The sequence below is a fragment of the Aricia agestis genome, chromosome 18 (genome assembly GCF_905147365.1).
Source record: "Aricia agestis chromosome 18, ilAriAges1.1, whole genome shotgun sequence".
Classification (NCBI taxonomy): Eukaryota; Metazoa; Arthropoda; class Insecta; order Lepidoptera; family Lycaenidae; genus Aricia; species Aricia agestis.
In genome coordinates, this window is record NC_056423.1 from 14445079 (window position 1) to 14469443 (window position 24365).

At 36.3% G+C, this 24365-nt stretch overlaps 1 protein-coding gene and 1 long non-coding RNA gene across 4 annotated transcripts; both read right to left on the reverse strand.

Moving 5' to 3' along the window:
- Positions 1–869: 869 nt before the first annotated feature.
- On the reverse strand, positions 870–22783 carry LOC121736103. The gene is made up of 3 exons (XR_006036972.1): positions 22773–22783; positions 16610–16621; positions 870–1031 (listed from the first exon to the last, which is right to left on the reverse strand). It is a non-coding gene; the product is annotated as an uncharacterized LOC121736103 (long non-coding RNA).
- LOC121736085 (uncharacterized protein K02A2.6-like) lies at positions 6036–9208 on the reverse strand. Of its 3 annotated transcripts, none has more exons than XM_042127145.1 (2): positions 8232–9208; positions 6036–7735 (listed from the first exon to the last, which is right to left on the reverse strand). In XM_042127145.1, the coding sequence occupies exons 1-2, from the start codon at positions 9171–9173 to the stop codon at positions 7724–7726; spliced, it is 954 nt and encodes a 317-aa protein (XP_041983079.1). In that variant the 5' UTR covers positions 9174–9208; the 3' UTR covers positions 6036–7723. The 3 variants fall into 3 exon arrangements, with proteins under 3 accessions (XP_041983079.1, XP_041983078.1, XP_041983077.1); XM_042127144.1 differs by having other exon boundaries at positions 6036–7750; XM_042127143.1 differs by having other exon boundaries at positions 6036–6126; positions 6162–9208.
- Positions 22784–24365: the final 1582 nt, after the last annotated feature.

Sequence of the window (24365 nt, forward strand, 5' to 3'; positions counted from 1 at the left end):
TACTGATTGATTTGATAGTTTTGGTTTTATTTAAAGCACACTTGAGTAACTTTTACAAAAAAAATAAGTAATGACATCTGTCATCTGTCAAAGTACATATAATAGACAAGGGAGATTCTTGAATATCTATGAAGGCTGTAAATTTAAAAAAACATTTAACAGAGGCGTCGGCCAGGCGACTTCGAAACGTTATTTTCGTTTTTGGGAGTATATGCTACACTTAAAGTGTCTGAAAACAGGTTATTGGTAATCATGGCAACAATACGAAAAGTTGAAAAAAAAAATTATCCGTATTGCTATGATACAGGTCGGCTAAATTTGTTGACATTTTCAAAAATGCGCTCAGGCTATATGCTACGCGCAAAATGTCTGAAAACAAACTTTTTCGTAATACAATTATAAAATCTATGTACATTTTCACTATCAGACGTATTGCTATAATACCGACTGTCTTTTTTTTTTGACACAGCAGAAATTGCCTCCCACGCAGTTGCTACACTTTCGACCGTTACTACACACCTAGTCGGGTTCAGAATCATACAATCTAACGATTTTATAGGGTTTTTGCCGTATTGCTATGAGACATGGTTTTGGTCGTGGGCTCTCGTACTATTATCTTTTGGTGTTGATAATGGATCTCGCCGGAACTTCTCAACTTTGTGTAGAGGCCACTTTAATATACCATTACTTTCCCATACTGATGGCACAGTCCATAATAAAAGACGTCCATTTTCAATCGTCTGAACAATTTTAAATGACATAGCACTGAAATTAAAGTTTACTCTGTTGGCTAAAAAAATTACACGCACATCACAATATTCAAAATAAACAAAACTAATGTCACAACGCACGTCATGAAGCCATCATGTCATCATCATCACTTCACAAATGAATAAAACTGGCTTGTATAGGTATCGGCACGTATCTTTAGCGCTGACAGTTATTGCGCACTAAGTAAAAAATAAGGTCTCTCAGGGGGCTAGAGGGACGAAGGGTGCGCGTGCGAAGCGCTGATTGGCTAGCCAGTCGTACTCCGTCCCCCGCCCTCTTACGACGCTCCGCGGACTTCTGAGGACCAACGCTAAAGCTCGCGCGGGCGCACGCTCGCGTGTGTACAAACAAAAAATAGTATGGGCAGCGCAGGCGAGTGCGACGGAGCGCGGACGCGGGCGACGACGCTGCCCATACTATTTATTTATTTATCCACACGCGAGCGTGCGCCCGCGCGAGTTTTAGCGTTGGCCCTTAATGTACAATCGCGTTCGAAAGTTTATTGTTATTGCCATTCATTGTTATTATTTTTTGTTAAGTTTGAGTTCGTTTTTTATTGTTGGTTTTTTGTTAACTTTACTAGTGAGTGACTTTTAACAGTAAATATGAATGAGTGATTGAATGTATGAAAACTCTTTATTGCACAAATCAATAATATATTATACTAGCTGTTGCCCACGATTTCGTTTGCGTGAATTTTACATTGAACGAAAGTTCCTGGAACCCTACAACCCTAAAAATCCAAAAACCCTAAAAAACTTATTATTTGACATTTAAATAGGCCTAGACAATTCATCTTACCAAGTAAAAGTCCAAGCCCCAGTGTAATCGCCGCGGAGAGCGAGCTCGGGAGCGGGCGGTTGTTGGCGCGCGTAATTATAATATTGTATTGCGTGCGCGACTGTACCCATGCGCAGCTATCCCCTCCACATTTAGCTCAGCGCTAAAGGTACGTGCCGATACCTATAGATTACTACTTGCGAAGACATAGTATCAACAAAATGTCATTACTAAAAGAGCAGTATTTTTTAATTCCAGCCTTACTGTAAACTATTACGGTACCTCAAAGAAACAACTTTATATTAATACAATTTAAGTTCAAAATTACTTTTCTTATTTCGAGGTTTGGGACCCCGACAACAATTCGAGCATGCAAGCGAGAAGGGCAACTGCAGATAAGTTTTAGGGACTTTCCCGAGTATAAAAGTGCTCACAGACGAGGTATAATCTATTAACACATTTCGTAGTGTTGTGGTTGTGTCTATCTATTTAAGTAAATAGAACCCATATAAAAATAACCCGACTGCTAAAGCCAAAAAGAAAATCCAGTGTTCAACGTAACTTGACCTCTACTCAAAGCCCGAATTCCTCTTCGAAAACAGCATGACATGAGCCGAGCTGGCCACCATGATCACGCGAACGCCCTGAGTAAAGTTCGTACACTCACCTTAGGGTTGTAAAAATATTTAGTTACAATAATAACACTCATCATTCGTAAAATGATCATAAACAGCAAAGTAAGCACAACCTCGACACCAAAAGGAACAGGTATTTAGTAAATGCTTTATTTTATTGTCAGGTAAAACAAAGTGAAACCTTCTTCGGTTTGAGTCATCGTTTGTACTAAGGCCACATCCGTTACATTTATCTGATAATATAAAATGAGTTTTCTTCCAAGGCCATCTCAATTGGTCAAGTTGTTTTAAATCATCTTTGTTAAGAAAGGTATCAACATCCAAGAAGTCTGGCATTATTTTATAAAATAAGATGTTCCTTTAAAGAAAAATAATCATAATGAAATTGGGTTTTAAATTGGTCTCTTACGAAGCGAACCCTAAATCCTGTTATCATGGCGACACCTTGTGCTATAAATGTGGTGACGAGCACTCTTACTCGACTTTTAATGGAATAAGTTAGCTGTAACTGCAACTAGATTATCAATATGGACAAATGGCAGTAAAAAATATATTTTAAGTATATTTAATTATATAAATTAGTCTTCAAATTTAAGAAAATAGGCAGCGCATGAATGTTTATGTAAAAATTGCCTTTGGGTTTATCAATAAAGCTTGATGCGCATGATGTTTTGGAGTAGCTACACGAACTGCAGTAAAAATAATCACATATTGATTTCTCAAAAACATTATGAAAATTATAATAAGTATTAATTACCTTTGAGATGTACAAGTTTAAACTAGCGCTACTTACGTTTTACGTCACAATTCAAATTTATAGTATGTATAAGCACACAATCTCGCACTCTTTACAGCACTTATTCGTCGAGTAAAAGCATTCTATTCGCTGTTACAGAACTAAAAAGGAGAATAAAAGCAATTCGTCTGCTATTATAGCACAATTTATCTGTATAACAGCAAATCAATTGCGTTTATTGCACTAAATATCCTATATACGCATTTTGGTTGCTCTTAAAACACTCTTAGTGTTTTCTACCACCTTTACTCAAATCTTACAGCATCTTTTTGTTGCTTACTCAGCGCTTATTCCACTTTAATAGGACTTTAGTCTGAATAATTTGCGCCTTTTTCGCGTCGAGTAAACGTTTACAGCACTTTTACTCGACTGTTTTAAGAACTTTTATAGAATTTAAAGCGAAAACAAGAACGTGCTCTCGACCATTATAGCACGTCCATTTGCTGCTTGGGTTCTAAGGCTAGTTCAGCGAGACAAGTAAAAATACATATGCCTCTGATGCCTTGGTATTCATGTTAGAGTTCTATCCCTATATCAACGAGACCTTCATCTTGCCTCGTCTTTTTATTGAAACATGATTGCTGTCTTATTGCCATTTCATCGGCGATCAATGCGCAAATCATATTTTCTGATTCTCCATTTCTTTTAATCGCTAACATCTTGAAAGCTTCTTCTGTCAAACCTGTGGAGCCATCAATATTTGAGTATCATTTGCATAAAGTTTTTGGATGTGGAAGGCATGTTTCGAATTTACTTCTGACGTAGATATACCGCCTTTAGAGATAAAAAGTGCAACGTTAAACAGAATTTCCGAAATTTTGGAGCATTATTTTAACCGGTCTCTTGGATCCTTTTAGTTTCTTTTTCATACATGAATACAGTTCCGCTGCAAATACATTTTCACTTAAACTAGTATGAGTTTCATTATCAATATATCTCTCTTTTTTAAAGTCTAAAAAAGGGTCTAAAGGTGCTGGTTCCGGCGGTGGTTCCGAACTGCTAGCTGGAGGTGCGCCTTCATTGTTACGAGTATCAGTAAGAATTAGCTGTTCGTCCTCCATCTGCCTTTTTTCCACGCCCTTTTGCAGTGGGTCCACATTATCATCGTCTGAACATCTGAAAGTTACTGTGGCGGTACCCACAATTCGCCTAACATTCCTGCATCGCGCTATCAAAGTTTTCTGAGCGCGTCGGTATACGACAGCTGAAATGTATCACGTGGGCTCCGGCCTGACCGAGCATAACACCTCGCTCGGTCGGAAGATCTTCCTTTGTGGCCTCCACGCACATATTCCACATTGGTGACCCTCGACAGAACACGCCTCCTTCATCATAGAAATCATACAAAGACTGAAGAAAAGGTATTTTCCAAGAAGCGATCAGTTAGGTATGGCGTACCGCAAGGTAGTGTGTTGGGTCCTTTATTATTTATTATCTACATTAATGATTTGCCATTTGCTATAAAGAAAAATATGTCCCTTTTTGCGGATGATAGCACTGTTATAATAGAATGTAATGATAGAAACCAATATGAATATGATATAAATATGACATTAAAATTAATTATAGAATGGATGACTAACAATAATTTAAAAATTAATTTAAATAAAACTAATATAATACAATTCTGCCAAAAATTATCACCTTTAACATTAAGAATAAATTATAATAACATTGACATTAAAGAAGTGACTAATACAAAATTCTTAGGCTTATTTATTGACAGTAAAATTAATTGGAAAACACAAATAGATAATTTATGTAAAAAAATTAGTAAATCCGCGTACGCACTCTCTCGACTTTCATCAATTATAAACACAGATGCTTTGATTACAGCGTATCACGGTTTGGCCGAGTCACATCTACGTTACGGAATTATACACTGGGGCAATTCCGTACAACGTGATTTAGTATTTAAAGCTCAAAAGCGGTGCATCAGATCCATGTTCAAATTGAAAACGATAGATAGTTGCTTACCATGGTTTAAGAAATTTAAAATCCTTACAGTTCCATCCTTATATATTTACGAAATCGCGGTTTTTGTTAAAAATAATCCTGAATTATTTGAGACCTTTGCTTCTATTCCACGGAATCGAAGACACAATAATAGATTAAGAAGTATTAAGGCCAATACCGAATTAATGCACAGAAGTATATTCTGCATGGCAATTCAAATATTCAATAAAATACCGGAGCAAATAAAACTTTTACAAATTGGACAATTCAAAAAACTTTTAAAGGAATATTTGATAGTGTTAAGTAGTTTAATAGTTATTAGGAAAATAAGTAAGCGGTTAGGCAAGATGAAAAGCTTTAATCTGTGTACATACTAAATGTAATTACAATAGGAGGACAACCACAGACTAGATACTTGACAATCTAACTTTTTAAGTTTGACACTAGTTGTCTATACTTTACATCTCCCTTTCTATGCAGACAAAAATTATAATTAGTTTACTAACATAGTAACAGTAATAATAGAATAAATTGCACAGCCCAACTAGATACCATATGTATCTTACATAATGAACTAGTAATTATAAACTTATGTGCTAGTATTATAATAAAATAATATTATACTAACATAGTAATAATAATAATAGAATAACTTGCACAGCACAAGTTATGTTATCTTACATAGTGAAATAATAACATATGAATAGTAATTATAAACTTAGGTGCTATGATTATAATTAAATATTAAGTTTATTTATTGGCTTGATGATTCTACCAAATCTTGACGTTCTTGGTGCAGTCACTGGTTGAGGCAAATTTGAATTATTTGTATGATCAGGGTTATTCATTATAGAATTTGTTGATGCTGGGGGTGAGCTAGTAATTGGTGGTAATTGTTCTTGTGCTGGGGCCTGTTGTAAAGCTGGTTCATCAGCATGGACGGTTTCAGGTATTACTACTCTGTTGCTGGGTATGTCTGCTTGTGTCTTATGCAGGTGGCTTAAATTTCTTCTTAGTATTTGTCCTTTGTCTGTTTCAATGATTACAGATCTTGGTAGACCTTCAGGCTTACTCACCACAGTGGCCCCTTTCCAGTGACGATGAGAGACTTTATGTCGGACTTTGTCATTAACTTCTATAGTATCTGGCTGTTTGGTATGCTTATTACTGTATCGGGTTTGTTCCTCTCTTAGTCGTTTCAGTTCGGCTGTAACTCCTTGTATTATTTTTGGTTTTAAATTTTTGTCAAGGGTGGGTATTGGAGATCTAGTAATTCTGCTGTATAATCGTTGGTTTGGTGAACCTAAAATATCATTTCTTGGTGTATTTCTCCAGTTTAATAAAGCTAGTTGAACATCCGACTTGTCAATGCTGCATTTTCTTAGCATATTCTTGGCTGTTTGAACTGCCTTTTCAGCGAGCCCATTGCCTTGATGGTGATGTGGACTAGATGTGACATGATTAAATCTCCATTCTCTTTGAAAGATCTTGAACTCTTGAGACAAGTATTGTGTTCCATTATCAGTTTGTAGCTCTTCTGGCACTCCATGCACAGCAAACCATCTTTTTAGTTGTTCAATTACTTCATATGATGACTGACCTTTTAGCTGATGAAAATCTAAGAATCCAGAGTAACTGTCACAGATTACTAGGTAAGTTTTTCCTTTTAACTCAAATAAATCTGATGCAACTATTTGCCATGGAAGTGTAGGGATCTTTTTGATTAGTACTATATCTTTAATGTTATCTCTCTGAGTTTGTTCACAGACAGAGCAGGTTTTAACTAGTCTTATGACATCGTCATATTGTCCTTTCCAGTAAAGAAATTGCCGTGCTCTTCTTAAACAGCTATTTATACCTAGATGTCCTTGATGAATATTCTTTAACATTTTAGCAATCTGTGATTTTGGTACTATTATTTTATTTCCTTTGAAGATTATTCCGTTGAGATAGCTTAAGTCTTCTTTAAAGTTAAAATAATGTCGTAGTTCGGTAGGCAGATCATTGACTTTTTCTGGGAATCCTTGTATTATTGTTTTTAGAAGTAACTGTAAGTGTGGATCTTCCTTAGTAGCTGTAATTAACTCTTCTTTAGCGTTTAATGACATAGGTAGTATAACTGCAATTTTCAAATTGTCTTCTTGTTTATATTTCAGATTAGATGTATCGCAATCTCGACTGAGGAGATCTGCTAAGGGTATTTCTGTTCCTTTTTTAAATATAACCTTTGGCGAGTATGGTGCAAGATTGAATATTATGCGTTGCAGTCTCGCTGGAGCAGATTGTATATTTTTTTTAAAGATTGTCTCAAGTGGCTTATGGTCTGATTCCACTGTCAGTTCTTTGCCGTAAACATATTCATGAAACTTCTTACATCCGAACAGTATAGCAAGTGCTTCTTTCTCAATCTGTGGATAATTCTGTTCTGTTTTAGTCAGCGCTCTTGCACCATAGGCTATTGGTTGTCCTTCTTGAAGAAGTGCTGCTCCAAGGTTTCTTGAACTTGCATCTACAGTTAGTGTTACTGGTTTGTTAACATCATATAGTTTCAATACTGGAGGACTCTGTAAAACATGTTTTATTTTGTTCAGAGCTTCTTCTTGATGGGCTTCCCATGTGAAGATTGTATTCTTGTGTAGCAAATCTCTTAATGGATCCGTCAATTCTGACATATTTTGAATAAATTTGTTTAGATACGTAATCATCCCTAGTAGTCTCTGTAGCTCAGTTTTATTTGTTGGTGTTTTTATTTCTTGAATGGCTTTTACTTTTTCAGGGTCTGCTTCTAGTCCATTTTCTGAAACAATGTGCCCTAAAAATTTAATTCTTTGTGATTCAAAAATGCACTTATCTTTATTCAGTTTGAAACCTGCTGTTTTCAATGTTTTTATGACTTCACAAACAGTTTTGTTGAGTTCTTCTCTGGATTTTGAATGAATAAATATATCATCGATGGACACTCTGACATTTTTGAATTTACTGAGCAAATTAGTTAATATTTCTTGAAATATTTCAGGTGCTGAGGACACTCCAAAAGGGAGTCTTTTGTAAGAATATCTTCCCCATGGCGTAGCAAAAGTTAGTATTTTTTGTGTTCTTTCGGAAAGTTTTATTTGCCAGAATCCTTTTGTACAATCTAATAATGCAAAGAACTTAGAACCTTTAATATCAGCTGAAATTTCTTCTATAGTAGTAAGTGGGAAGTGACGTCTCAGAATGTTTTTGTTTATATCAGATGGGTCTATACAGATTCTTAATTTGCCTTTTTGTCTGACAATTACAATAGGACTCACCGCAGGAGTAGGCTCCTTCTGTGGCTTTATGACATCTAACTTCACCATTCTGTCGAGTTCTTGCTTCACCTCATCTCTTATGGCATGTGGAATACGTCTTGGTGGTATGATTGCGAGTTTTGGGTTCTCTATAAGATCAATATCATACTCATAATCTTTATAACAGCCTAAACCGTTGAACACATCATCTTCGCATTCACTTTCCTTCAATGTTTTGACTCTAGCGATTAATTCCAATTTTTCACAGGTATCTAGTCCTAGAATTGGTGTAACTTTTTCTTGTACTACTTTGAATGTAATGTTACTTTCTTCATTTTTGATTGTACACAATAGCTCCGCTTCACCCAAAACTGCCAGTCTATCTTCAGTGTAGCTTATTAAATTTTTTGTGCGGCTTGGTTTTAGCTTTGCCTTTATTTTGTCTATCAAGTGTCTCGGTAACACATTGCATTGTGCTCCTGTATCTAGTTTGGCTGTAAATTGCACATTACCAACTTGTATCTTTTCTGTCCAGTCTTTATTTCCGCCAGCATTTATAGCTGATATGTATACCTCATCTTCAGAACTAATTGAGCTTTCTTCTACTGCATTCACTCTATTTTTCTGTTTAATCTGATATTTTTTTTGTGTACGGCACATCTTGGCAAAATGTCCATTTTTATTGCATTTTGCACATGGTTTATTAAAAGCTGGGCATTCTCTGCTTTTATGGTTTGTACCGCATCTTTTGCAGTCAAAATATTCGTTTTGTTTATTTCTGAGACTTTTGTTTTTCAGTGATAAGACTTTATTTTTACCTTCGAACTCGTCCAGTTGTTTTGTTGCTTCTTCACAAGTTTTACATATTGCTATAGCTTTTGTCAAGTTTAGTTTGTCTTCTGTCAACAATTTCTCTCTTATCTGATTTGATCTAATTCCAAATACTATTTTGTCTTTTAGCATTTCGTCGAGTAAATTGTCAAACTCACATTTGCTTGCTTGAGTTTATATTCTGGTTAAAAATTCGTTAAAGTGTTCATCTTCGTTTTGTTCGATCTTGAAAAATATGTATCTCTCGAATGATATATTTGTTTTAGGTGTGAAATATTCCCCAAACCTTTCTTTTATAATTTTGAGGTTATTTTTATTTGCGTCGCTAAGATTGAAGCTGTTGTAGATTTCGATCGCGTCTGGGCCTATTACTGCCATAAATGTAGCTGCCTGGACTTCGGCTGGTTTTTTATCGAGTTGAATAGCAATTGCATACCATTCGAACTGTTGTAACCACTTTTTCCATGACGTCGATTTGTCTGAGTCAATTTGTAGGCTGGCAGGCGGCTTTATTCCGGATACGGTATCGTTCGTAGCCATTTTACAACTTTCTCACTTAAATTCCTTTTCTTTGTCACGTTATATACTTATTCTGACACCATGTTAAGTAGTTTAATAGTTATTAGGAAAATAAGTAAGCGGCTGGCAAGATGAAAAGCTTTAATCTGTGTACATACTAAATGTAATTACAATAGGAGGACAACCACAGACTAGAGACTTGACAATCTAACTTTTTAAGTTTGACACTAGTTGTCTATACTTTACAGATAGACAAATGTTATTACTCTGTTACAGACTTTTTAAATTCACAATAACTATATTGAGTACTTACTAAACATTTTATACATAAATTTATTGGATTTTTTAAATTTTTAATCTAAATTTAATATATTAACATAATATGATTATTTATTTTTAAGTAGGAATTTTAATAATTAAATTTTTTATTTTATGTTATTGACAATGAATTATATTTGCTATTTGGATTTATTTATTTTTTGACATTATTTAAAGTAAGTGCTGACAATAATAATTATCTATCATGTAATAAACCCAAAATGATTAATTATAAGAAGAAATAAAAATGTAATTTGTAACGCATATTAGACATTTAGTTAAACAAAAAATATAATTATTACGGTGACAATATTCACACACCAATGTAATGGTATGATGTGTAGGTACGTACCAATGATTAAACCATCTTTGTAAAACCACATCAAGTGAATAAATGATTATTATTATTATTATTATTATTATCATCATCACTCCCCACCCCTCCGCACCGCGCCAGCCAGCATCGCCTCATCTCGAGGCGATGCTGGCTGGCGCGTCAGGAGGTTATCTCCTCTACTAGCCGCAACGTACCGTGGCCTGGGCGACTCCGCATCGGCATCATCGGTCTTTCTCACTATACCGACCGATCAGCAAGCAGAGCACATCTGTCCTGGTCAGCACGTAGCATCGGCCCCGCACGGCAGCTATACGACTTACTGGATCCCGTGCAGCAGCTTACAGTTCCGACTCACTGGGACTCGCTGCAACAGTTCCGACTCATTGGAACTCACTGGCACTGGCGACTCAAGCGACAAGACTTCAAGATTCGACCTCCGGTCATCCCGGGGGGGGGGGGGGAGTGATGTGGCGGTAACCATAGTTCGCCTAATATTCCTGCATCGCGCTATCGAAGTTTTCTGAGCGCGTCGGTATATATGTCGCAGCCGACTGGTTTAAATAGCCGTTCAATCAAACAGCTAGCCCTTTGACTGAACAACGCCATTTAATCACACGTATAGCTTTTATATTGAATATTTTAGTCTCTTAAAACGTTCAACACTACAGCTGATTCAAAAGCCGCCGTCTAATTGAAGTAGTTCAGCGCGCACCGCTGCGGCGCTAGGTGCGTTTTATTTACAATATGGCGTCAACTAGCAGGTGTTTGTGGTTGTTTTTCGGAAAGAAAGTAGTTAATTAAAGTTAAAAGTGTTATTAAAGAGACAAAAATTGTAGAGGCACATACACAGAGCACATACGAGTGAATCAAAATTTCAACAAATCGTCGCCTTAGTAGTGAAGTGAGCTATTCCACACCTAAATGAATCAAAGATAAAGACAATTGAAATAATTAAGTACCTACTAAAAATTTGTTTTTGTTCTATCTCCTCCATTTATATGCCGATTCTCACAAAATTTTGAGAGAACGTAAACATGTATGTATTAAAATTATTGAACTTTGATTTATGTGAGCTCATACATTAATTTTCAAGTTATTGAGAATATTTTGGTTAGCTCTCTTCACCACATATTTACAAAAAATAAAGTATTACACACTTCAGAAAAGTGAACGAATCTAAGCTTCTTACTATGTATTCACAACGAAAAATATTTACAAATCTGGTATGAAAGTGCAATATTTGTGAAGAGAGATAGCAAATTTATTTCGTTGTTATTGTCTGATGAAACAATAATTTTTTCGTTTCGGTTTAAAGAATTTATTTCTCAAAGAACTACAGTTCACTTAGAAGAGAAAATTAAGGTAAGGTAAGGTAAGGTAAGTCAAGGTAAGGTAAGGTAAGGTAAAATAAGGTAAGGTAAGGTAAGACAAGATAAGGTAAGATAAGCTATGGTATGGGGGAGCACCCCCATACAGTATGTTTCTTTTACCGTATTCCGTTCACCACCACTTATTGAAATAATAATAAGTGGTGTACAATAGGTATAAAATATAAAGATCAGATATTTTGACAAATTTTTAATCTAAAAGCTCTTTTTAATCAATCAAATAAAAAAATTATTCTCTCAGTCTTCATCACCATCCTCAGTATTTAGACATATTATCTCAGAAGACTTTAAACTATTCATGTAAAAATCATGATACGCAGATGGAATTGTTCCATTCATGCAGAGCTGTTGTAGATCTTGAAGTTTTTTTTTCTCAATTAGTAACTGGTTATTGTAAAGGGGTAGGACTTCATCAGTCGCTGCATGAACTTTTCTAACAGTTCTTCGGATTGTTAGTTTTTTGAACTCAGGTTGGCTTAATTGCGTCTTATAATATATAGCTGTGTTGTCATTTTTACGATATTGCAGCCACTTCACATCCAGCCATCTCATTACTTCTCCATTGTCGGCTTTATTTTTATTTATTATTTGTTTTTGACTGTACGATTTGAAATCCAAAAACTGTGAATAATGCATCTCGTTGACTTCATATTTTGGTGGATCGATTTTGGCTGTTCTTGCGACTGTGTACCATCCTTCAGGTATAAAAATGCTTAAATGTTTAGCTCGGCCTTCTATCGTGGAATGGACACTATCACACTCCATATCGGAGTGCCCCGATTCCATGAATTTCTGGTTAATTGTGTGCAATGGTAATTCTCGAACAGCTCGCAAAAACATTGCTGATATTATGGAATTGCGGTTTTGTCCTGCTGCAGTATCTGAATAGAACGTAACTTCAATCACTGCAGGATCTAGTTTGGTAAGTAAATTCCAAAGACATGTTGCAACCTCGGATGCGCCTTTTGTGCCATTTGCTTCGTGCCACATATAGTTTATGGCTTGCTTGTCTGCTAGATTATATACTGTGAAATTATAAGTTTTTAGTTTTCTTTTATAATAAAGTTGCCCAACTTCTAAATGTGGTGTCAGTAGTATCTTTTCCATGTCCATTGTGTACGCATGGAATGTTACATCATTTTTGGCATGTTTCTTATCATTTTTTTTATGTTCACGGGCTTCTTGTTTGCGTGTTAGATGCAGATCATATTCAGCTTTAGCTTTTAGTTGCTCATTTTCAGGTTTATTTCCGTACTGGGTGCAATAGTCGCACATGTCTTTCTTTGGTCGATGGAATCCGTAATTAAACTCATTGTTAAAAATATGTATGTAATAGGAGGAGCTTACTGGTTGTATTTCATGTTCCTTGCAGAATTCAACATAGTCCTGGTATAATCGCATCTCACTTAAGCCAGAGGGTAGGTATTTTCGCTTGCTACTACTTCTACAATAATGTGAATCGGTTACAGGTATAGATTTGATATGGTTTCTAACTGCCTCTTTTCTGTCATCAGATATACGGTTTGGTGCTGGGTTTTTCCCCCTTTTATCTTCCTCCACAACACCACTTGAATCTGCCTTTCTCATCGCTGTTTGGACTTTTTTCCCTGAAATATCTAACGTGGCCAAAAAAAATTTTTTGCATACTTGATGCTTATTTCCAGACAATGTTAGTGTGTACACGCAAGTAATTTTTTTTCTTAAAATATTATTATCGCCATTGCTGTGTTCGTTAGTAACAGTTTGAGTCCGTATGTAACGCCTTTTTGGTTCATGTTTAGTAACACAACTGCTGATAAAGCTCCATCTAGATCTTTCATCGGGAAGGCTTAAATAATCATTAAATATTTTCTGCCTTTCAATCAAAGAAATCTTTTTACCACATTTATAATGGCAATTACACTGTACTTGCTGTACTGATTTTCCTCTGACTACATTTCCTTTTTGTGACAAATGCTCTTTCCCTTGAAGTCTTAACAGTTTTTGTTTATTTCTTTTCCAGGAACCCGGTCTCCGTTTACGTTTCCTTGTTAAACAAATTTCTTGCCCCTGTTCATCTACATTTACAGGCTCCTGGACCTCTACATTCTGAGGAAGGTGATTCTCTTCGATCTGCGAATGGTGAGCCTTATTATTCTCAGAGATGGGGTTCTCTGGACGACCAGCTCTATCGTTAACACTATGTTCATCACTGTCCGAATAATGCGAAGTAGAAGTGTCAGGTATGTAAACAGGGTCCGCAATAGAATCTGTACCTGAGAAGGGATCTTCATCACTGCCATTACTGTCATCTGAAGCAATAAAAATAAATAATTATCATCTCAGCCTGTAGACGTTCACTGCTGGACAAAGGCATACCCAAGGATCTACATCATAGGGGGATTTGCCGTAACCGCCACACTTAGCAGGCGAGTTGGCGATCACAGCGTGTTAATTATTATACAAAACTGATGGAACCTTTGTGGGTTTCTTACTGCTTCACCACAGAAATGTCCCTTACGGAGCGAAAGTAGAATCAGACTAACTTACTGACAGATCTTGGACTCTTAATGTATTTTACCTACACCTGATTATTTTTATTGATGTTCTAAAAGAGGTAGGTACAGTGTATCGAATTATGACTTGAGTCAGTCAAAAAATAATTAGGTAAACAAAGATAAGTCTCCAGTCGACTTACTTAAATTTCTTTAAATTTCTTTCAATTTATTTAAATTTCTTTCGGATTATAAAATACAGCACTTAAAGAGTTTTACTCTGGAATCCAGGCGCCATTTTTTTGTGAATGTGCCACATACGTAGTTATACATGGGAAAAACATTTACAAAAATAATAATTACTGCCTGATAGATGGTTATGCACTGTAACTTAACTCTAACCGTATTTTAGTAAGTGGCACATTATGGGTTATACTTGGGAATACATCAATAGAAAAACTAAATTATTTGTATTTTTTACCTTTAAGTGCTTACATTTACTACTAATAATATCAATAAAACAACTGAGTGGTATTGTACTTTATTTTCCAAAAGAAAACAAAACAAAAAAGTAATTCTAAAAATGTTATTACAAGCCTATAATATCTAATAACTTTGTTTTATTGTATCAAAAATCTTATGCCTAAAGTGTATAATTTCTATCTGACTTAGAGCTATTTGAACTTTGAAAAATTAATAGTACGGGAGCCATAGAACAAAATTTTTTGTGATTACTAACAAGCTATTTTTTTGTGAGTAGCTACATTTTGATAAGACGAACATTTTTATTTTCGAAAAATCTCGAGAGTGGTAGCTAACAGACATAGAAAGGATTTCATACTTTGACTTGATGGTCCTAAAATATGGATTGTTTTATTTGTAGGACAAGGTTACTCTTAAATTATATAGCTATTAACCTATCAATGTACAAAAAATCAGCTGGTTAGGGTTCCGTTTTAGGGTTCTGTAATCAACAAAACTTGGTTGACTCTGTACCCTAAAACGGAACCCTTACCAGCTGATTTTTTAAGCTACTCACAAAAAATTAGCTTGTTAGTAATCACAAAAAAAAATGTTCTAAGGCTCCCTCACTAAAAATAAGATATCATCTAAAGATATCAGATAATCACTACTGTATCACAGCATTTTAACTATTATTAATAAGGCTTTGATAAAACTAAATATCATACTATCAGTATCAGTCTTCATTTAATTCAGCTTCATCATCGCCTCCAGGAACCAAACTTTGATAGAAATTATGGTATTTAACGGGTATTATTTGATGATCACACAAATATTTCAAGTCCTGAAATTTATTCTTAGGTACTGAAAACTTGTGGAAATAAGCTTTAGATATTGAACACTGTTCACCGTCAGCAACGATTTCTTTTCGGCGACGTCTAGTGTTCAGTTGGCGATGGGTGTACAAAATAATACAATCATATTCATGGCTACAAAAATCAGTCTTATAATAAATCCTATCAGTCTCATTTGGTAAAACTTGAAGCTGTCGAATTTGTGACCACATCATTTTTTCACCTTTGGCATTAATGACCCAATTAGCGCCAGACAAAAACTGTTTAAAATCTAAAAAATCGGGATTCTGCATTTCAATAACATGATATGGTTTATCATCTTGTTTGGCCCATCGAATCATATTATACCAGTCATCTGGACTATATATCATTTTGTTCTTAGCAAATCTTTCGATGAGAGCGTGAACTGAGTCCCCTTCGTTTTGGGTATGTCCACGCTCCAAAAAAGTATGGGTGATGGTTACATTAAAATGTTTTGCTGCATACAAATAAGCTAAGAATACGATCCGGTTTCTATTCTGACCTCCGCAATTATCACTAAAAAAATTGAAATTTATAATCCCTTTTTGATTATGTTCTATAATGTAGTTATAAACACAACTTGACACTTCTGTTGCGCCTTTTTTTGCAGTCGTCTCATCCCAAACATAACATGTTCCCTCTTTTTTACCAAGGCTGTAAAAAGTAAGATTGTAAACTGACAATTTTCTCTTATAATATAAAATACTGGCTTGTCCATGTGGTATCCCATGAATTTTTTGAAAATCATAAGTAGTAGTAAGTGTTTTATCACTATCTCTAACGGATAACTCTTTATATTTATTTTTTAACTCTCGGGCTATTTCCTTATTTCTTATATGGTCAGTATACGTTTTGAATTCAGTTTCTGGAACAGGTTTTGGTAAATTTTTGTAGACGTGGCATACATCACACTGATCTTTGCGTGGGGCATGAAAACCTAAGTTGAAATTAGTATTCACGATGTCCCTATATTGACGTAAAGTTTTGGCTGGATTGCTATAGTATAAGCTGTTGTCAACAACCCACTCTTTGTATAAAAGAAACATACGGCTGTAAGACAGTGATTCATCCAAATACAGTTTGGAAGTACGGCTGCGAACGTAGTGCGATTCTACTGGTTGAAAATTGTTAACGTGATCACACACGCTCTTGATCATTTCAGCATCTATCACTAATTGGCGATTATTACGCCCACCTCTGGCATCAGCTGTTATAATACCACCACTATCTTCAATTTTTTTCAAAGCCGTTGTAACCATACCAGCGCCAATGCCTAACGTGTTCAAAAACATGACTTTGCACACAGGTACTGGATCGACAGGAGAACCTACAATGGGTAAACTATAAGTGATTGTGTACTGTCTCCGGGATGGAAGTTCTGTAGTTCTTCTATGCTTGTTAATTTTCTTACAATATTTGGAAATAAAATCCCACTGTCTCACATTATTACCGATGCTCCAAAAGCTATCAAATATTTTTTTCCTTAACTCATCAGTAAACTTTTGCGGACAGTGGAATTTACATTTATTACAAAACGCTTTTATAATTCTACCTGGTCTCTCAGTACCATCTCTACTGAAGTAACATTTACCAGTATTTCTATTCAGTTTTCTTTTGACATCTTTCCACTGATCCTTGTGGACTCTACGACCTCGTCCTTTATCTTTCTTGTTTTCGTTATTATTAATTCTTGATCTGGTAGTGCTTGCTACAGACGGAGGGCTTTGTATTGACAATAAAGAAGTACCGGGAGTACCGTTATCTAAAGGCGAAGGTGGAATAGAATTTATTCCATCTATATCTAGTAAAGATGCAATAGACGAAGTTGGGGGTCCTTTATCTTTCTTGTTTACGTTATTATTAATTCTTGATCTGGGAGTGCTTGTTATAGACGGAGGGCTTTGTATTGACAATAAAGAAGTACCGGGAGTACCGTTATCTAAAGGCGAAGGTGGAATAGAATTTATTCCATTTATATCTAGTAAAGATGCAATAGACGAAGTTGGGGCATTATTTGATGACATCACTGGTGATTGCAAGAAAGAGTCTAAATTATTTAAAGCGACAATACATGAATCTGGACCAGTATTTGAGGATAGTAATGGGTCGTAGTTAACAATTATTGTAGAATCATTTAGAATTAGATTCTGGTCTCTATTAGTAGCCAATTTAGTATGTATTTGTTGCTCGTTATAAGTATTTGTTATAGGATCTTCAGTCGAGATATTATCATTAAGAGCTTGGTTTTCATTTTCCTGTACTGTGTAATCCTCGGAATCACTACTTTCAAGAATATTATTATTGTTTTCCCAGTACGTCCTTTCTTCTTCGGTAAAATATGGTACAGGTGATTCTGAAAATAGAAAACGTAAAAAAGAATTAATTATAAAAATCATATTATACTTTTGTAAAAAAAAAAAATACTTTACAGCTGATAATTTATTATACATATAAAGCAATATAAGATAGAAGTAGTGGTACTTAAAGAGTTCAATGTAATTACGTATCCCTCAAAAAACTCTGCAATTGGCAGATATAAATAAATATTTTTGACTAATCCAACGCATATTTCATGTAGTGGTAGTTAGATTTAAGTTATGAACGGTCAACCCAACGCATATTTCGTATAGTGGTAGTTAGATTATAGTTTTAAATCGTCAATTCAACGCATAAATACATAAGTACCACATAGTTAAAATCCATTATTAAAAGTCCAAAGCAAAAGGATCTAACTGCGGAAGTTAAACACTTTTGCGCTGGGTTTTGACAACTAATTAAAATAATTATTAAAACACATTTTATTATTACCACAAAGAATTAACAAATCCTTCATTAAATGAATTAAGCTACGGACATGTAAATAAATAAATTAATCACTAACACAAACTAAAATATTTAAGTCAATAAAAACCTGCTTTCGTGGTTCCGTGGTGGTAACTTGCACTATGCGACATTTCTTTTCGTTCACAAGCCTTTTTTAAATTTTCTTTAAAGCGCATTCGTTCAGAGCTCATTTTAAATCAACTTATTACAACGTATTCGCTAACGAACACACGCTACGCCTGTGCACTACACTCGCCGCGGTATAACTGACTAACAGGTAGATCCCCTCCCGCCCGCACCTCTCTTCCTCGCTCTATCCCCGCGCATAAATACGGGTCTACCAAATAGCTAGATTTGCGGCTCTCACTATTATAAGATGCACATTTATGCTATTATAAATGCGGCTTAAAATGAAAAATAAATATTATTTTAATAGTCTATCCTATAAAACCGAGGCCACAGATTACGAAAATGAAACAATCGTATAACTCGTCAATTGGCACTTAGTGAGTTATGCATAGGACGTGTCGAGTCACACATTTAAACATTTGTATTTAAGTAGCAAAGTTCTAACAGTGGCAATCCATAGTCTCTGCCTACCTCTCCTGTGGCGTGAGCTGTATGTATGTAATTCTAACATTGTTCGTAAATATGACGATAAAAATGAATACAGCGAAAGTTTCACAAAGTAAACAAATTGAAGATGTCCTTACCTTCAGTTTTATTGTCATTATCCCAGTTTTTTCCCAAAGCACATGCCATAAGCTTTGCAGTACGAGAACTTATCTTTGGCATGTTTGATAAGTTATTTCACTTTGCAAAACACGTTTCAAAAGATAAACACAAACAATAATACACAAGCACGCGAAACATTTGGGAGCGAAAAACCATGAACAACTAGAATGTCACTTGTCAATGCTGTCAAAAAAGGCGCTATGTCTTTTTTTTTTTTTTTTATTTATTGGGAGCTGGAAACGAGTCCTTTGCTCCAAAAAAAATACAATAATAATACAAAATACAACAGATTAAAATTAAAAAAAAGGAATGTCTTTCTTCTATGTTGGTTCTCACCACAGGCTCTCACCAATGTTATTATTATTATTATTATTATTAATTATTATTATTATTAATAAATAACCAAAATATTATACCTAAGATGCTGTATACTGTACTTAGATAACTTTTATAATTATGTTAATGTCACCAATGCCTTCAAGAGTTGTTTTATTATAAACTTATATACATACTTATTTTTTAAAGTAGCTTTAAATACAATAATATTTTGTTACATTATGATTAGTAAGGATTTTTATAATTTTTATGTTTTTAAGTAAAAGTAAGGTGTCCATTGAAAATCAGCGTTGCGGATCCGTTCGCAACATTGCTGAATGGGAACCAATTTGGTATTACATAGGATAGTATTAGTAGTTAAGAATTATTTTTGTAAGATGCTAAATACCAAATAAATTTATTTTTCTTTCTTTCTTTCTTTCAATGTTCACACTAAGCACTATTTACAAAAAAAAAAAAAAAACAAAACACTACGGTACCTATTTACAATTATTTTTAAACTTTTTCCATCGTTGAGCATATATAACGGTATAAACATTTGAAGAAATTGTAATTAGACAGTAAATCTTCTGGGCGGCGGGGTACACTTATATCTTCATCTTTACAAATTTTATCTATTTCAGAGCAGAGTAAAATTCTGTCCAGACCTAGTGCTTTGCAATCAAAGATTATATGTTTGAGGTCAGCATCATTTTCTAAGCATTTGGGGCATTTTGCATCATCTAAAATTCTTAATTTATGGAGGTGGGAGGGGACCAAGCAATGTCCAAATCTCATCCTTGTTATTACTGATGTGAATTTTCTTGATTCAAACTGTACAGTGTAATACCATGGGATTGAAAAATCTTTCTTTGTGTTACTGTACCATTTACCCTTATTAACCTTTACTATATTCCAGATTCTTTTCCATAGCTCAAACATTTCATCTTTGACAGTCAAAAAGAGGTCTGTAAATGGCACTTTTATGATGTCCTTATGATCCTCATCTGGTGGTCCTCTAGAGGCTGTATCCGCCCTCTCATTTCCAGCAATTCCTCTGTGGGAGGGAACCCATAGAAATTCAATATTAATGTTATTACTGACTAATTCATGTAGAATGTTTTTGATCTTAAAAATTAAATAATTACTTTTGAAACTTAAATTACTATTATCTAGAGCTACTAACACACTTTTACTATCTGATATTATAAGAAAATTATTTACATATGACAAAGTTTTTATATATTGTAATGCCATATAAACAGCATAACATTTGGCTGTGTAGATAGAACACATATTACTGATTATAAAACATTTGGTAACATCCAGAAATTCATCATAATAAGCCGATTTAACCTCATCTATAGTTTTCGACCCATCTGTATAGATTTTGTAAAAGTCTGTTTTCTTTTCTATAAAACTGAGAAAGTCGGTCTTACCATAGATGTCTCCAGTTGTTACTTGTTACCAAATATTTTTTCTCTAGAGAACCTTCAAAGTTGTCATAAATTGGCCATAGATCACTAGAATAAATGTCATTTGTCATATTTAAAACCAACTGTAACAAAGTCGGCATCTGTGGCAAAATCCTTGTAGAAATAATTTGTGATGTTATTACAGAAGAATCTAATAAACTAGTTATTTCCTCAGATACTTTAAGTTTTCTTACAGGAAGTGAGGACTTAATTGCAATCATCTTAACAAAGTATTTCTTAGCTAACATGAGTCGTCTCAAGAATAAAGGAGGAATATAAGTTTCAACTTCCATTGAGTTTATAGGGGTGGATTTCATCGCACCAGTTATAATGCGCAGTGCTTGATTTTGAATGATATCTAACTTTTTTAGAAGACTAGCGCTAGCATTAATATATGCTAAGCAACTATAGTCAAAGTGGCTCCTAACTAAACTTTTATACAACATTGAGAGAATTTTTGGATCAGCACCCCAAAAAACTCCTGCTAAACATCTCAATATATTGAGTCGCTTGTAAGCTTTATTACATATATAATCTATATGTACATTAAATTGAATGGGTTTTATTTAAGATCAATTAACATAATATTATTGTCCATATATGATAGAAATGTAAACACTAAAATACTATCTAAAATATACAGATATATTATATATACAAACTTTAAATATAAAACTATAAAAAGAAAAACTTGCCCAAGTCGTCCCCATCTGGCAGAGTGCCCAGCAAGCTGACAGCATTGCCACGTTGGATGGCAATTGCTATCCGCTGTGCCAGGTAGCTCCCAGCTCTGGGGTCTCGGGTGGCTTCAACAAGCTTCTTAGATATTCCTCTAAAAAGCTTATGTGCCCCCGGACCCCATGCGCCTAGAGTTTCCACCCCAAACGGTTCAAATATAAGATCTCCGCTGAGGTTCTCATATTTGCGCCGCTTGAGGTTCTCTGCTTGGTTTGCGGCTGCGCCCGCACAGCTCGAGGTACACTGAATATGGGACGAGGCGAGTGTGTCGACACAAGTAGCGTCCCACACAAGGGCCCGACCCACATTCCAGGGCACCAGGGTCATACCATCGGGTCTCTTGCCATCGTCGCGCGCCAAACCGGAGGGCTCCAGTATCGCTGGCACGCCGGCAGTGACAAGAGCCCGACGAATGAGGTCATTCAGGTTGTGATGCCGTGAAAAGCGTCCGGCACTTCGCGAGCAGCACAACCCGTGGTGACCATAGCTGTCAACGCGCGCGCCGCAAACACACTGATGGGGGACGACATGGGGGACACCAAGACGCAGGGCAGTGGCAAGACGGAATGTATTACGGTCCAGCAATGTTCCTGTGTTTTTAGATGGCAGTGCCTGCAGCCAAGCTCCCGACTCCCACCTCTCCACGGCCAAAAGTCGAGCCCGTTCTACGGCGCTGGTAGACGTGTTAAACAGTTTATTACGCACCAGTTCGCAGATGGGCTCGTCCCAGAGCCTTTGGGAAGATGTGTTCTTGGGAACCTCGCTGCCGGCACTAGCAATGTCCCAGGCATCCTTGGCCTCGTCCGCAAAGGGAATGACGAATGGGCAAGATGAGGGCTCTAAGATTTTGGCTATTACTGCGCGATTTGCGTGGACCGAGGACAAGAACGCCGGTAAAGCTGTGTCCGATGTTTTTCGTATTCCCAGGCCACCGAACCTTACTGGTAGTGTAGCTTGGGTCCAGGAACGTTCATCAAATTTTATGTTTAAAATTGTGGAAAGCGTATGCTTTAGGGTGTCATCTAAGCTATGGAGAAGTTCTGGGAACTTCCAGAGCTGACAACACCGCAAAGCATACGTAAATTTTGGAACGAATAAACAATATCGAATCAGAGTAAATGCCATGTGACTGTTAATTTGGAGAAGACGATCTAAACTTTCACTAAAATTCCGTGTTTTTTCATTTATATAGTCCGGAAAAGAATCGGCTAGAACAGGTGAACCCAAGAGAAAAAGTGCACTCTTCTCAATCACTGATAATTCTGGGGCGACGGCCTTGAAACTGGATATTATCTCATCTCTATCCCCACAATCATCAGGGACAAAAAGTTCACACTTCCTCAGGTTCAAATCTAGGCCTATAATTTGAATTCGCGAATCAGAGTCTGAAAATCCGAAAGAACTGTAGATGCGTCGCTGGCAAGGGTGCCGTCATCTAGATACCACACGTTGAATTTGGAATTTAGGAGTTCGATGACCGGGTGAATAGCTAGACTGAAAATTGCTGGACCTAGAGGGTCGCCCTGTTGACAGCCAACTTCAGACTGGATTAAGTGGTTCTGGTAAATGAGTTTAGTGGGATCTCGGTAGCACTGTAACATGAAGGGTAAAATGGTGGGGGCTTTGGTTTTTATCTGTGTTAACATGGCGACCCTGTCTACAGAATTGAAAGCGTTTGAAACATCCACCTTTAAATATATACTATTTTTTGAATTTTGAACATGAGTGCGAAAAGAGTGAACGGCTGCCTCACAGCCACCTTTGCAGGCGAAACCAAGTTGCTTGGGTTGGAAATATGATGACAGAGATTTTATGGACCTGCAGGCTATCTTGGCAGTGAGGCGCCGGTATGTTGAGCCGACAGCGATCGGTCGAATGCCACCATCTCTCTTCCTCAGCGCGCAGAGGTTTGCTCCATACAGGATGTCTACGATATCTGAAGCAACCTCACCACGAAGCATGAGGTTGCACAAATTCGTGACCTCCTGCAGGAGTTTCTCTCCGGCATCCCCACAGCAACCGCTGGTGAGGTCCTTCAGATGCTGAGAGGTGATACCGTCGAGACCGCCTGCTGAACCCGGAGGAAAAGACATGATGGCTCCACGAACACTGTCGACTGTCGTTTGAAGAGGTGGTGTTCCGTCATGGGCGTCAGAAATGTGTTGAGAAGTCAGTTGATGGGGGTGTTTCTTTTGTAAGGCCGAAACGGTTTCTGGGGAGTTCGGAGCAATCGTGTCGCTGGAAAAGAGCAGCCGCGCAGCGCCCTTAATATCCCCCTCACTAATTTTATTTTCAACATTTTTAACAATATTATTTTTGCCTGAAGAACATAAAGGAAAATTTTGATTCAAAACAATATCAGAGGCGCAGTTCTTTTTAACACGGGAAGTGAGGGAGGTATTATTTTGGGGATCCCTAGTCACGTGAAGAGTGCGGTAGGGAAACGTCAAGAGGTTTTCCCAGGCTTGCCTCGAGTTTTCATTCACCGTTTTGTGGATAGTTTCGGCAAGCTTCTGGGCTACGGCTACTCTAGCACCCCTAGGGATCCGCCTAAGCACTGGGACAGATTGTTTTAATTTGGATATTGTTTGCCAAAAGGGTTCCCGTGCGGTAGAGTTCTGGGAAGGTGAAACTGAAGCATCCGAAGGAGAAGAGAGTAAAGGCTCCTTATGGCACTTACCTCTGTGAATACGTAGGCCCCTCTCACTTCTGAAATATCGGGGTTGGGGACATTGTGTACACTGCACTAAGATTTCAAGCGGCACGATCGCATCATCAGTGGACGTCCCTGCATCTTGGCTATTGCTTAACATTTACAACTTAAAAAGAAAAACGTTCTTAAAATAGCCTGAAATAAAGCTAAAA